Genomic DNA, 13608 nt, shown 5'->3' with positions numbered 1-13608 from the left:
GTGTTGTGATTTAAATCATATGCTGGATTAAGAACTACATAGTTTGGAAAGGTATTTTTCTTGAAGGAATAATTTGCACATGACAGTTTTGCAAGCCTTGTGTTTTGCAATTCAATGCATTTCTGTTAATTTTAACTGAAAATGCTATATGAGAAGAAAGGACACTCTGCAGTGCTGTGCAGTACATACCCAAGGGCTGAAAACCTTCCACAGTAAAAACTTAGTGTTGAAGATCTCTTAGGCAATTAATTTTGGAATAAGTAAAGTCAGGAAGGGGATTATTCTGTACAGCTTTTCCAAATGGTTGAGATAGAACTTTTGGTGTCATTGGGCAGGTAGTTCAACAACTTCTCAACATTTGCAATTACAACTACAGCAGTAAACTGGATAAGTGGTCTTAGGGAAGTGAAACAGAGGGAAAGATGACCAAGGCACACCTGTCAAGCTTTTATGGGTATTCAGGTAATTTGTGGAAGACCCTCATATAGCTGGGTTGAACTCCCACAGAGGACTTGCTCTTCTACAATTTTCCTCTGTGTCTATTTGTATGGGTCAGAGTCTTGCTATGATCATAACCACATTCAGACCTACCCACTATTGATAAAGGAAGCTATGATAACCTCTGCTACTACAAACATTATTTAAATGCAGTTTGGGGTAGAGTTTTAATTTCTTGGAATGGTGTAATTTCAAATCTGTGGCCTCTGGTAATATTGTTTTAATGTGCAGCTGGCTCTCATATCATTATGCAAGATGTTGATTAAGGGAAGACCTGGAAGAGGCATCTTAGTATCTTGTGGACTCGCCTGTTAAAGTCCCCCTAATGTGACACTAATAGTTGTGGTAGAAAAGAAAATGCAGTTTCTACTCAGGTTTCATGCTATAAAAGCTGCCCATCCAAGAGCCTAAACCTTACATGAGATGCTCTACTCTTTCTGGACAAAATGCTGAGGAAAAAACCCTGAAAAACTCAGAACCACCACTCATTCTAAATGACTTTGGTTTCCCCTGAAACTCAGTTTTGAAAGCTGCAAGCAAAACAAGCAGCACTTCTCCATTAAAAAAAGAAAAAGGGAAAAAAAAAAAAAGGTAGAGTTTCAATTACATTTGGATAAAATGAGATTACACGTTTTCCAGGAGTAAATTTTCTAGAAACACAAAGAGCAGTAAGTCAGAATGGCACACAAGACCTCCCTGGGATCTGGAGTCTTAGTACTGTTACATGACACATCATTTCAGATCTATTCATCATCTTGCAGGTGTTGATTTGAGGGATGCACATGCAAATACCACAACCTGTACAATTCTTAGGGCTTCCAGTATTCTCACATAGTTCTGTTCGTGGGATTACAAGCTTAAGAATTTGCTTTACCTCTACTATATGTACAAGCCTTGTATAATTTTCGTCTATCCATCTTTCACTTTCTTCCTTTTTTGCTTTATACTTAGCAACTGCTTTTTGGTTATTTTTCTTAATGCACAAAATGTCCAGGACTGTCTCTTTGGCCATCCAAAATAACTAATAACAGAAGTACTTTGTACTTAAAAAGGCTTTTTCTTTTTAAAAATATTTGAAAATATCTCTGTAACAAAGAGAAAGAGTAAAATGCTTTAATGAGCCTGTTTGCTGGTTAACTGAGTTTGGTTATTTCATGCCTTTAGGATAAAGGCCAGAAACTGATGAGGATTATGTTAGACCTTGAAAAACAAGGTTTAGAAGCAATGGAAGATATCCTTTCTCGTACAGAGATTCTGGATCCAGCTGAAGTAGTGGATCTTTTCTATGACTGTGTTGACACAGAACTAAAGTTCTTCAAATAAAGTAAGCAAACAATTCTTTAGGTACTACTCTACCAGTGAATGTGAAATGTTGGATCCAATTCTGAACCTCCTACACTAAGCTGAGGATGTTAAGAATTGGGTTCAAACCCATCTTTCTACCTGCTCAGCTTGTCTCCAAAGTCCCTTTTCCCTATGCTGCATTGCAGGTGGTTTTTTTTTTTTCTTCAATTTCACTCTTGCTTGGAATGGATTTTCAACAAATTTTATCTCATTTCAGCTACAGTGGCTATTGTTAGCCTTTTCACTGGAAGACTGCAATGTTCTTCAAGCCTTGAAAGAAAGTCTTCACACTTGTGATTTTGCAGGAAAAAACATTTCTAGAGGAAAAAATGTTACTTGCTAGCTGTATCTGGTTAACAAATTGCTTTCCTTTGTCCAATCTTGTGGTGTTCCTGTTTGTGTATGTATATAGTGAAAGGAGAAAGTCACTGACTGGTCCAATTACTGTGTGCATGCTGGCTAATTTAGTACAGAATGTTAAAACATGTATGTTGGGCAACCAATTAAAGTAAAGATTTAACTTCATCAGGCTAATTGCCATATTGTCATTGAAAGCAATCTGTTTTTCCCTCTGTTGCTCAGGACTGGGCTTGCAGCAAAGCTGAATTGCATTTTTTTCTTCTTGCTAATTCATACAGAGTTGAAATGGTAGAGTTGAAATCACAGTTTGAGACGGGCAGGAAGGTAAGTCCTGGCTCTTGACCTTGTTGTGCTGGCCTCATATGGCTGTATCTGGTTGCAGTAACTCAGCACCTGACATTATGCCTGTACAAATTATTAGAATTCAGTCCCCAGGTTAAGTTCTGCCCTCACCCTCAGCCAGCTTGTGTTTGTAGTGCACCTGGCTGCTGCTCCAGAACTGTCTTGAAGTGCAGAGCCAGCCTGGATGCTGTAGAGATCTACACATATTGGCTCTTAAGATGCAATTAATAACGTGTCAGATTTATATACAAGCTACAGATTTGGAATCTTTTGAAGGAATAGATGCTGGACATTGGCTATTCTCCATCTTTCTGCCTTTGTACTGCTGAACAGTTCCTAGTAATCTCTGTTGTGAGACACATGGCTGATGAATTCATTAAGTACCAGTGAGTTGCTGGTGGCTGGTGGGTGTGGCAATCCAGCTGGTTAGGCTTAGAAATGGCTGTCCCATGCTTCCTTACATTAGGTGCAGTGCTGCAGCATGCTTCCCTTCCTCCACAGTCCTACAGGCAGACCTGCTTCTCATTGTATTTTCTTCTTGTGGAAGTGAGGTAGGGCAAACACTGAGAATTAAACCAGTAAACACTGTTTCCAGTGAAGATGGTTGGTGGGTTTTTTTCATACATGAGGGTTGAAAGAGGACGCCCATGTCTTTAGTAAGTGGAAGTTAACATATGGAGTTAAAATCCTTCACTGTTTGAGAAAGTGGATGGTGAAGAACCACAGGCTTCTGTATTGAGGAAGTAAAAGCTCCTTAGAAAGCAGAAACACCTCAAGTTTAAACTGTAAGAGTTGTGCATCAGGGAAATAAGTCATTGCCATATTGGCACACTGCATTCTCAGGATTTTTAAAATGAAATTGTTCCATTCAGACTCATTACTTTGGTATTGCCTTATATGACAAATGGCAATTGGACAAGAAAACATGGGGCCTTTTCACTTACAGAAAACAAGGAAGAATATATTTTCTCTTACAGCCTACCTAATAATCTCCCATTCACAATGAAATCCTCCCATGCTGTCTGTCCTGGGACCAACTCCTGTGTCTAAGTATTTTAGAGTGTAGACAATAGGAGAAGGAAATGAATTCAAGTAGATCCCTGAAATTTAGCTGCTCTGTATGGTAACCAGAGGGGCTGACTGCAAGAAGCACACTTGATTTCAGAAAACGTAGCGGGGGATGAAGCCCACTGAAAGAGAAATGTGCTTTTTCCAGCTGCCCATAACTGAAGTAAATGGATTTCCCATGAAATCACATCTCCTGATAGGAGTAGCTGGGTATTTCTGCACAATCAGGGAACTAGAATAAAATGATTGCTCCACTGAGAGGACAAAAATTAGGATGTACCACTTCTCACAGTTATTTTGCACGACTTGGATCTCTAATCTTTGAGAGCTGGGAGGGAGGCAAGATAAAAGAAGTGAGTGTTCCTGTTAAAAACATCTATCTTATTTGCCTGTTTCTTAAGAAAGAAGAAAGCAACACTTGCAATTATCTCATGGGTGTTTATGTCCTTATGTGGAACTGCTTATATGACAGAATGAATAAATTGTTTTGAGCACAGTGATCCAGGTAGTAATTTTCTAATAGTATGTTGATTTTGCTTTAGTTGTATAGTGCATTTAAAAACCAAAACCAGCTGTGGTACAGCAACATGGTTGGGTGCAGTCACTAGAAACCAGAGCAAATGCATGGTCTTAGTATTTGCAGTGGTCTTGAACAGAGGCGTGTCTCAGTGGAAGGACACAGTGGGACTTGTGGGATCAGCTGTCTCAGGATGACAGCCAGTGTGATCATCTGTATCTCCAGATGCTTCAATGGATCTTGAATGACAAATATATGAAACATTTCAAAAATGCTAGCAAATAGGCACACAATTTCTCATTTCATCCCTGAAAGATGTTGTTTATTTCTAAAATACCCAAACCATAATAAAAAATGGAGTAAAATTTTCTTCTCCTTTATATATCTGCTGGCAGGTAGTCTAGAATTAGTTTTAAAATCCTTAGGAAGGTACTTACTGCAGAGCAGTACACAAATTCCAGAATAAATGAGAGCCAACGATATGCCACTTTTAATAATACTGTAACAAAATAGTTTTTAAAACAGTATTCAACTTTTCCAGTTGTTCGAGAAGCAATGTAGATGTAGACTCCTGCTTGTTACTACATTCATGCATATTTATCAAGTAACTACAGTAAGTGACACTATTGGTCAAAGCATCACCACTTTTTTTTCTTTTTTTCTTTTCACATGATGTACAGCAAGTTATCACAATAGGCTAAAAAAAGACTAATGTTGTGTTCTTGGAGTCCTATGGGTGAAGAGCTTCTTACCCTACACCATCTCACACCATGAATGTGCATGTGTGTGGGAATAGTTACAGCATAACTGAGCTGCTGTAACAACAAAGAGAAAAGCAGGGATGTAAAGATGCAGTTACCTGTCTTTTCCAAATAGTTGTGTTCAAAGGCATGGGAAAGATCATCAGTAATCTATAACATTATTACACCTCTCTAACTGAGGGGAATTGATGGCAATTATATAAATTAATGCCATAACTGTAATAGCCTGGCTGTTAGCACCAGACTCACCCTAGAACAGCAGTATTCTTTTTCAGACTGGTGAATCATGGAATCATTTATACTGGAAAACAACTCTTGATATCATCTAATCCAGCTGTTAATCCAGAACTGCCAAGTCCACCACTAAACCATGTCTCTGTGATGCCTTGTGAAGGCTGACCTAGAACAGAGACTCGACAGAGTTAAAGAATAAAGTAGGTATTATTAGAAGGCCTCAATGACTACACCTTGGGCAGTACAAGAGCCCAGCCAGGGCTATACCCAAGATGAACCCAAAATGGCCACAAAATGGATGACCAGTCATGAGGTCTCTCACTTTTATAAGTTCTGGTCCATTAGCATATTGGAGTTAATTATCCAAGTATAGCTTTAGATTATGAAGTCCCATCCTTCTTGTTTTTCTCTCTTCATTCCACTGTTGTTTACACTCTTGGGCCTGAAATTTGGATCATTTATCCTTGGTCTCCAGAACCAAGGGTCCTTTGTCTACCTATTCTGTGAAGAGACCTTACTATCCCCTAATATGAATCTCAGAATTACACACTAAAGCAGTACAGAATCTGAAACATATAAAAGCTAAAACCTGAGGCATCACCTGAGTGCCATATCTACAAGTCTTTTAAATACCTGTAGGTATTAAATGGTGACTTCACCACTTCCCTGAGAAGCCTGTTCCAATGCCTGACCACCTTTCTGGTGAAGATGTTTTTCCTAATATCAAATCTAAACCCCTGGCACAGCCTGAGGGCATTTCTTCTTGTCCAGTGCCTTGTTACTTAAGAGAAGTGACTGACCCCCACATTGGTACAGTATCCTTTTGGGTTACAGAGAGTGATAAGGTCCCCTCTGAATCTCCTCAAGCCAGGATGTTGTTGGCCTTCTTGACCACCTGAGCACACACTGGCCCCTGTTCAGCATGTTTAGCCACTGTCAGCCAGCACACCCTGGTCCTTTAGTGTCAGGCAGATTTCCAGCCACTCTGCTCCCAGCGGTGCCTTGGGTTGTTGTAACCCAGGTCTAGGAACCCAGAAAAGCTGTAAAAAGGGGAATCAAAGGGTGGTTGGGATTGAAAGGAATGGCTACAGGTCATCTGGTCCAACACCCCATGCCAAACAGGGTCACCTAGTGCCAGTTGCTGAGGACAAAGTCCAGATGGCTTTTGATTATCTTTAAGGAGTGAGATTCTACAAGGTCTGTGGGCAACCTGTTCCAAGGCTCAGTCACTTGCACAGTCAAAGAGTGCTGTCTGATGTTCTGACAGCACCTCTTGTGTTGCAGCTGCCCATTTCGTCTGGTTCTGTCACTGGACATCATTGAAAAGAGTCTGGGTCCATCTTTATACCCTCCCTTCAAATATTTATATACATTGGAGAGATCCCCTCTGAGCCTTCTCTTTTCTAGGCTGATGAGTCTCAGCTCTCTCAGCCTTTCCTCATAGGAGAGATGCTCTCAGCCCCTTCATCACCTTTGTAGGACTCTTTTCAGCATGGCCATGTCTTCTTTGCACTGGGGAGCCCAGAATTTGGACACAGCCCATGTGGCCACACACTAGGTGTGGCCTCACTAGTGCTGAGCAGAGGGGAAGAATCACTTCCCACACACCTCCCTGGCACCACTCCTCCCAATGCACAAAAATAAGGGTAATAAATGCTAGAAATAAACATCTTAGGACCAGATTTGAACATCTGTGATCTAAAGACCTTACCCAAGATCTGAATATTAAAAGCATTAGTTCAAGTCTTGTCTGCTGCTAGGTTGTTACTTTTCCCAACCAACTCTATTTAAACCAACAACCACTTTGGGGGCGGAGTGTTCCATGTGGTGTGTTTTGGGCAATGAACCTTCACTGCTAGCGAACAGTAGTAGCTCTGAAATGTAGGTTTTGGACCCCTCATCCAAAGGCTTTGGAATTGCTGGGTAAAGGCAATCTATCACAGAAAAGGTAAATCCCCACTTTGCCAGCAGGAAAAGACAGGACACATGCCCTTACATACGCTCATCACGGCACGTGTATTCACACACACCATTTCTTTTTCTTGCTTACAATAGAGCAACTTCCTTTTCCTTTACTTTGGAAAGGTTCTGTCATCTTTGGCAAGTCCATGACCACCCTACCTAGCTGGGCTTCTTCAGACACGATCCTATAAGGATATGTAATCATTAGGAGGTAGGCTCATTAGCAGCCACAGCTCCTTGGCATCTCCTCTTCATGCTTCACGAGAAAAGGGTTGAGGGCCCATCTCTTCATGAAAGTGACATCCTGCTGCAATCTGAGGCCAGGCAGAATGGAAGAAGTGAAGAAACATTAAGACAGACTAAAGATAGGATATTAGTTTGACAGTTCATTGAAAAAAAATGTCTAAATAATAACTGGAGAATTTCCAAAAATTATGATGGAAGGAGAAAAAAGAACTACAGGCATGTAGCACAAAACATTCTGAGGTAACATTGTCAGCACAATAAGAATGAGAATTGTTTCAACACTACAAAGAATTTAAATTTTATGCTGCTTTGCTTAAAAAATATTCACCTATATACAGTAATTTAAAAGCCTGTACTACTAACATTCCTGTAGTATGTAGGTCAGTTCAAAAGGTGTAATTTATATTGTTTTACAGTTTATAGAAATGTTAATATTGCAGTACTTGTGACTCAAGTACAATCTGTCACTGCAACAGGGACCCCTTCTGTCTTATATATTATCTTGATCTTCTTTTTTAATACCAGTCCAGAGAACATCAGAAGACTCTTCTCATCTCACGTGTGTTCTTAATGGAGGATTTTTAGAGGGATCTGTAAATAGATAGGACAGATTTTAAATAGGTATTTTGGACGCAGTTATACAGCAGGGATGCTGCATTTATTTGCTACCCCTGGTATATACATACATATGTTTACATACATACACACACATATTGCTTGTGCTCTGCAGCCCTTCAGTAAAAAGTCAGAATATACAGCAGACAATTTAGCCTGAGGCTGCTATGAAAAGTCATGCTAAGTACCTTAGCATGGAAACAAAAAAAAAGGTTAATTAAAAGTTGGAGATCTAATAATACAGAAAACTGGGTTTTATAAAAAACCAGAATATGGGCATGAGATCTTTTAGCACTTTAAACTACCCATTTTCAAAACTGGATAGCTAAACTGTTCTTATAACAGTGACACAACAGTGACCTGATTCTAAGTTACTAAGTTAAGAAAGGAGGAAAAAAAAAAAAGCAAGGTTCAGCCATTTATCACTTTCTGACAAAGTTCAGGTACTAAGTCTCTTTGTTATTCAGGTGTGTAAAACACCACGCATAGGATTTAAGTCACAACACGTAATGGAAGACATGGATCAAGTTGTCTTTCTCTGTGATTTCACAAATTAGTGAACAAAATAGTCAAACTCAGTAGCTGCCCAAGTCTATTTTTACAACATGACTATTTTAACATCACAGACTTTGCAAATTTAGCAATCTAAAAACACAGGCTGCATGTCCAGCCACAACATTTGTATTTAGCTAAGACTTTAAAGTAACTAAGTGCTTTTCATTATATCTTTAGTCCCTGTTGCCACTGTGAGAAATCCCATTCCTCTCTGTGCCAGTGCTAGCAGTCCAGTTATGCTAATGCTGGTTCAGTTCTTTATTTTGCATCCCCATTTTTAAACCTCTTAATAATGATCAGATCTTTCCATGTTTACACACTTACCTCTGGGTATCTTGCTGGGATATGTTTTCTGAAATGGTTTGAATTCATCAGGTGGAGGGAAATCTTCCACAGAATGGAAAGTAAATTTTGATTCAAAGTCATCTGGGAAGTTTCAGGGAAATACACATTAGCTGATGCTGGAGAGAAACTTAAAACAACAGCAACAAAAAACAAACAAAAATACCCAAAAAACCCCTCCCAAAAACCCCAAAACCCAACAATGTTGTCACAAGTAATTTCTATTAAAAATGTTGCTTATTTCCTCCTGAAACTGATAGTGGCTCATTCTATAGAAAACATCTTGAATACTTCTGTGAGCCATCCAAGCTTTTTGCCTTAATTGCAATCACAGCCTGCTGTTAAAACTGAAGTTAAGTTTCTGTCTGCTGTTCCAGTTTTCTGCATTGATGGTATTATGGTAATAGAGGTATTCATTGGTAGTTTAAGACATGTAGCTGTAAACAAGAGTGAATGGCCAATTCATCAGACCACAAAAATAATTCTTACTGGTCTTTGCCCTATAGGAGTGAAACCTCTAAATGTCCACAATCTGGTTTGAAGAATGGTAATATAAGCACATTTTGGGAACTTCTAGTATTTTTAAGTAACTTTGCAGGTAGTGCGTGCTTTTCTTTTCTACTGACTGAATTCAAATCCTTTTAAAAAAGCCTTAATTTTCTATAATTGTATAAGGTTGTACAAAAATGTTTCTATTACACTAGCCTGTTATTGCTAGGGCAAAGTCTTGAGTGAGTTTTTGAGATCTGAGACACACATAGGCTTTTGTTCTAAAATGATTAATTACAGACAAGATATTTAATTTAATGATATTACCAATGATGTGCATATTTCCATTTTTAAGTGGTGTGTAGGGGTCATGAGTTGTAGCCCAGGCTGAGACTCCAGACTTGCTTGTAAGTTCAGTTGTTGGGGATCTTGCAGGTGGCTGTGGAGGTGTGACCAGCTTCCCAGCACCAGTTCCTTTAAAAAAAACCAGGAGACCAGCACATAAGCATCATCATGACATAACCCAACAGTAAACTACAAAAAAGTGGAGGGGGTGTAGAAAGAATTACAGTATTTGGGGCAAACATACCCACAGATGTTGTTTGCCAAGCCTGACCACAGATTTGTAGCATTAAGTATTAAATTCAAGTCGCTACTGGAATTGGCTGGGGCTTTCCATTTCCAGTTCTAAGGAAAGTGTGACATTCTGAAGTGTGGTTTTGTCCCAGTCTGGAAGGGAAGATTATCCTTCCACTTTCACAAGAAGAAGCAGTCTCTTTAAGCAAAGGAAAGCAACAAAACAACCACACTAGGTGGTATGTCTAAAAGAAAATTTCCTGACACTTTGGCAGCTATGCAATGGAATTACCATTAGTCTTGTGCATTTCACTGAGGAGTTGCAAGGGCCATCAAAATTTACATCTGGAAGAACACAGGAGTTGTGTGAGGGGGAGGGAGCCCAAGGCCTCCAAGTTAGCAACCTCTCAAAACTGCTTATTCTCCTACATAACAAGGGACAGGCAGGGTAATTTTATGGAAAACATACAAATTGAACTACCATGAGAAATGGGCATCTTAACATAGCAACAGTTCATCAGAGAGTTCTGAGCAGCATTAAGCACCACCACAAGGCACCTGACCTGCTGTACTTACATGGCCTTTCCCCTGGCTCTCAAAGGGAACCAGTAATCTTTCTCCTGACATGTGGCTGCTAAAATACAGGGTACAGAACATTCTCCTTCAGATGTTCCCTGTTAAGTAGCTATCTCTATTTCTCAAACCCACACAGATCTAGGCTCATCTTTTTTATTATTTTCATTACATTAGAGGAGTCTAACAAAATTTCCTCCTATCATCTACTCAAGGAAATACTGGATAATACTCCACTTCCCAAGCAGTTGGAGAAGCCTTTGGCCCAACTGCCTTGATTGCAGGAGGCACTGGCTGCTTCCCTTTGTTGAACAGCAGAGGGCTACAGCCAGATTTGCTTTTGCTCACCTATGGCTCTGGTAGCTGCCCCATCTCTGTTTCATTATGTTTTCTAGTGTTTCCCAGCTGTTGCCAGTATTGCTTCTGCATGGCTACAGCTGTAGATTGGTATCCTAGGCAGGCTGGCACATGAGCAGCTGCTGACCTGGCAGACACCGTGGTGTGTAGTCTGCTCCCTCACCTGAGCCTGTCAGGTACAACCCATTGCACTGTTGGAGACCTACCAATGCCAACACAAAAACAAGAAGCAGCCCAGTGGTCCTAAGACTTGTCTCCACTGATCAGCATGTCGCTTCCAAGAGTGGCAGCTTAGACGATAAGGCATGTGTGCCCGGTCCTAAGAACTGCCTGGCACCTCAAAAAGCCGAGTTTTGGGTGTTCATCACAAGCCGTGCAACCTATGGGTATTCCTCCCATGTGTGCTATCCATCCCCGCCCTCCTTGCTCTCCAGTCACCAGTGTAATAGAATGGTTTGGGTTCGAAGGCAGCCTTGAAGAACTAAGTCATCTTCAAGGTCCTGTTCTAACGCAAATCATTCTGTGATTTTCCCCGCTAGCCGAAGGGAGGGAAAAGCCTCCTTCCTTCGGGGGTGCCTCTCTCACCTGCGCCTCGGCCGGGTCTCTTCTTCCTGGTCTCTCCCACGGCTGCGGGCTGAGGGGGGCCGGGGGTGGGTGGCAGCGGCAGCGACTGGATGTTGCTCGGCTTATGGAACTGTGACAGCACGTGGGGAGACTTGGGGGGCAGCGGAGGGGGCACGTCGGCACCGCTGAAGGCCGGGGACGGGGAAAAGGAGAGCCTGTTCGCGGGCGGGGGGTGGCCGTGTGGCGGCGGAGGAGGCGGCGGCGCGGGAGGGGGACAGTCCCTTCCCTCGGCCGGAGCGGCGGCGGCCGCAGAGGCCTCGGCGGCCCTGCCCGGCAGCCCGCAGGGGGGCACGGAGGGCAGCGGGGGAGGAGGAGGAGGGGGCGGCGGGGGCGGAGCGCCTGCTTGGGGCTTGGTGGGTTTGTCAGCCTGAGGGGGAGGGAGCGGGGCCGGAGGAGCAGCGCCGGGGCTCACCCCCTTGGCAGGGCGATCGGCCGGAGGGGGCACAGGGGGAGGAGGAGGGAAGGTGAGGGAAGGCTTGCTGGAAGCGGGGGGCGGCGGAGGGGGCGCGGGCAGGCTGGGCCGCCCGGGACCCGCTCCCGCTGCGGCTCGGGAGGTGCCGGGAGGCTCCGGTGGGACAGCTGCCCTTGGAACCTCGGCCGGCTGCGAGGGGGTGCTGTTCGCCTTGGCAGCGCCGCTGCTCGGCGGTGCGGAGGGTCTGGGGGATGCTGCTCGGCCTCCGGAGAGCTTCCCTGCTGGAAACCAGGTATCACATGTTACACACCGGGATTGCGCTCCCACTCCTCAGACCGAACACCGATAAAGACAAGTTCTTCATCTTCCCCTCCCCAGTGGATACCCGGAGGGATCAAACTCATTCACCCCGGTGGCCCACGCTGTAATACGGCTTAGGGGGTAATGCACTCTAGTGGGCACCACGGATTCTGCTTAGTTATATGACGACCTGCTGGGAGACCTTGCTCCCCTCCCTGCTCCTCATCTTCTGCAGAATGAAACAGTTTGAGGAGAAGGAACTTTTCTGTAGAGCCTAGGGCCCTTCATACCAGCCTCATCTTGCCTGGTACAGCCCGCTGGGTATTGAGACTCCCGGTGAAAAGTACACGAGCAGTATGACACACATGAACTGGCATCCTTCAAGTTAAGTACTTGCTTAGGATCAAAAAATTCACACAAATATTACAGAAACCTCAGCTCCACGGATAAAAGCCAAGTTTTTAAAAGCAATGCCTCAAAGGCTTTCCGGAAGGCACAGGTTCTGGTATTTCCTTTTTAACAGCAAATGCCTGAAGACTCTTGAACTTAAAAAATGTCTTTTCCTGAGTAAATGTCAAGGATTTATCACAAAGCAAGATGTCAAAAAAGGCATCTCATTCAACACTCGCATAATCTCATAGGCATGGCCATAGTTTCAAGAACAACTCAAAGTAGTTACTGCAACTGAAGCTATGTCAAAAACCCCACCACACACAGTGCTGTGCATCTTTGGCTTGCCTTTTGGGAGCAAAAAACCTTCAGGTAGAGCCAAGTTCTGTCTTTCCCTGCAAAAATCTACTTTGCTCTGTGCTTCCTGAGCAGGCACCACCTGCTCAGCAGTGCCAGAGGTCATTACTGTGACTATAAAAGTAATTTCTCATTGATACTGGCACTTCTTGAGGTGAAAGCAGCAGTAGGGCTCCCCATGTGCCTTCGTCCTGTCATTGTGAAGCAACAATACCCTTATTTTTCAGATCAGTAAATTACCTTGTTGGATCAAAGCTATACTCTATAAAATCCAGAGGGCAAAAATCTAATATATGAATCTTTAAAGTCATACACAGGACTGTAATACCATAAAAATAGACACTAGTGGAGGGAAGGAATATGACTTTGCCATTTGTTCTGAAACTGATAAGCTCAGATTTCAATACTATATTCAAGACACAATTAAAAGCTTTCATTAAAATAATGTAAAAACCCCAGCTACAGAGATCTATTTAATCTCTTTCTTACCAAGTGTGGAGATAGCTTTTTATTTATGTTTTAAGAAATAAGGCACCTGAGATCTAGAAAGGTGGCTTCAATCACATTATTAATTGAGCCCTCCATGGTCACATGATGAACTAAGCATTCAGAAGAAAACCCCAATAAAAATCAATCAGTAAAGCTAATCCCAAATTACTTTTCATCCCAAATTTCTGCCCACCCAG

General features: G+C 42.4%; 2 protein-coding genes across 7 annotated transcripts in view; one reads left to right on the top strand and one right to left on the bottom strand.

Moving 5' to 3' along the window:
• Positions 1-2367, top strand: part of SCRN1 (secernin 1) — a 39266-nt gene extending 36899 nt beyond the window's left edge. Inside the window, exons 8-9 of the mRNA XM_036407037.2 lie at positions 1663-1822; positions 2060-2367. Of these exons, the coding sequence (XP_036262930.1) occupies positions 1663-1821 (159 nt within the window). The 3' untranslated portion in view covers position 1822; positions 2060-2367. The remainder of the gene's footprint in view (positions 1-1662; positions 1823-2059) is intronic.
• Positions 2368-4422: 2055 nt separating this feature from the next.
• The window catches only part of WIPF3 (WAS/WASL interacting protein family member 3), a 38108-nt gene continuing 28922 nt past the window's right edge, over positions 4423-13608 (bottom strand). For 5 of the 6 annotated variants that reach the window (XM_036407038.2, XM_036407039.2, XM_036407041.2 and 2 more), the window contains 4 exons: positions 11425-12156; positions 9661-9807; positions 8827-8928; positions 4423-7923 (listed from right to left, as the gene is read on the bottom strand). In XM_036407038.2, the coding sequence (XP_036262931.1) occupies positions 7883-7923; positions 8827-8928; positions 9661-9807; positions 11425-12156 (1022 nt within the window). In that variant the 3' untranslated portion in view covers positions 4423-7882. The remainder of the gene's footprint in view (positions 7924-8826; positions 8929-9660; positions 9808-11424; positions 12157-13608) is intronic. The other variant, XM_036407042.2, reaches the window with a different exon arrangement.

This window comes from Molothrus ater, chromosome 1 (assembly GCF_012460135.2).
Source record: "Molothrus ater isolate BHLD 08-10-18 breed brown headed cowbird chromosome 1, BPBGC_Mater_1.1, whole genome shotgun sequence".
Classification (NCBI taxonomy): Eukaryota; Metazoa; Chordata; class Aves; order Passeriformes; family Icteridae; genus Molothrus; species Molothrus ater.
This window is presented reverse-complemented; position numbering and strand designations above follow the sequence as displayed.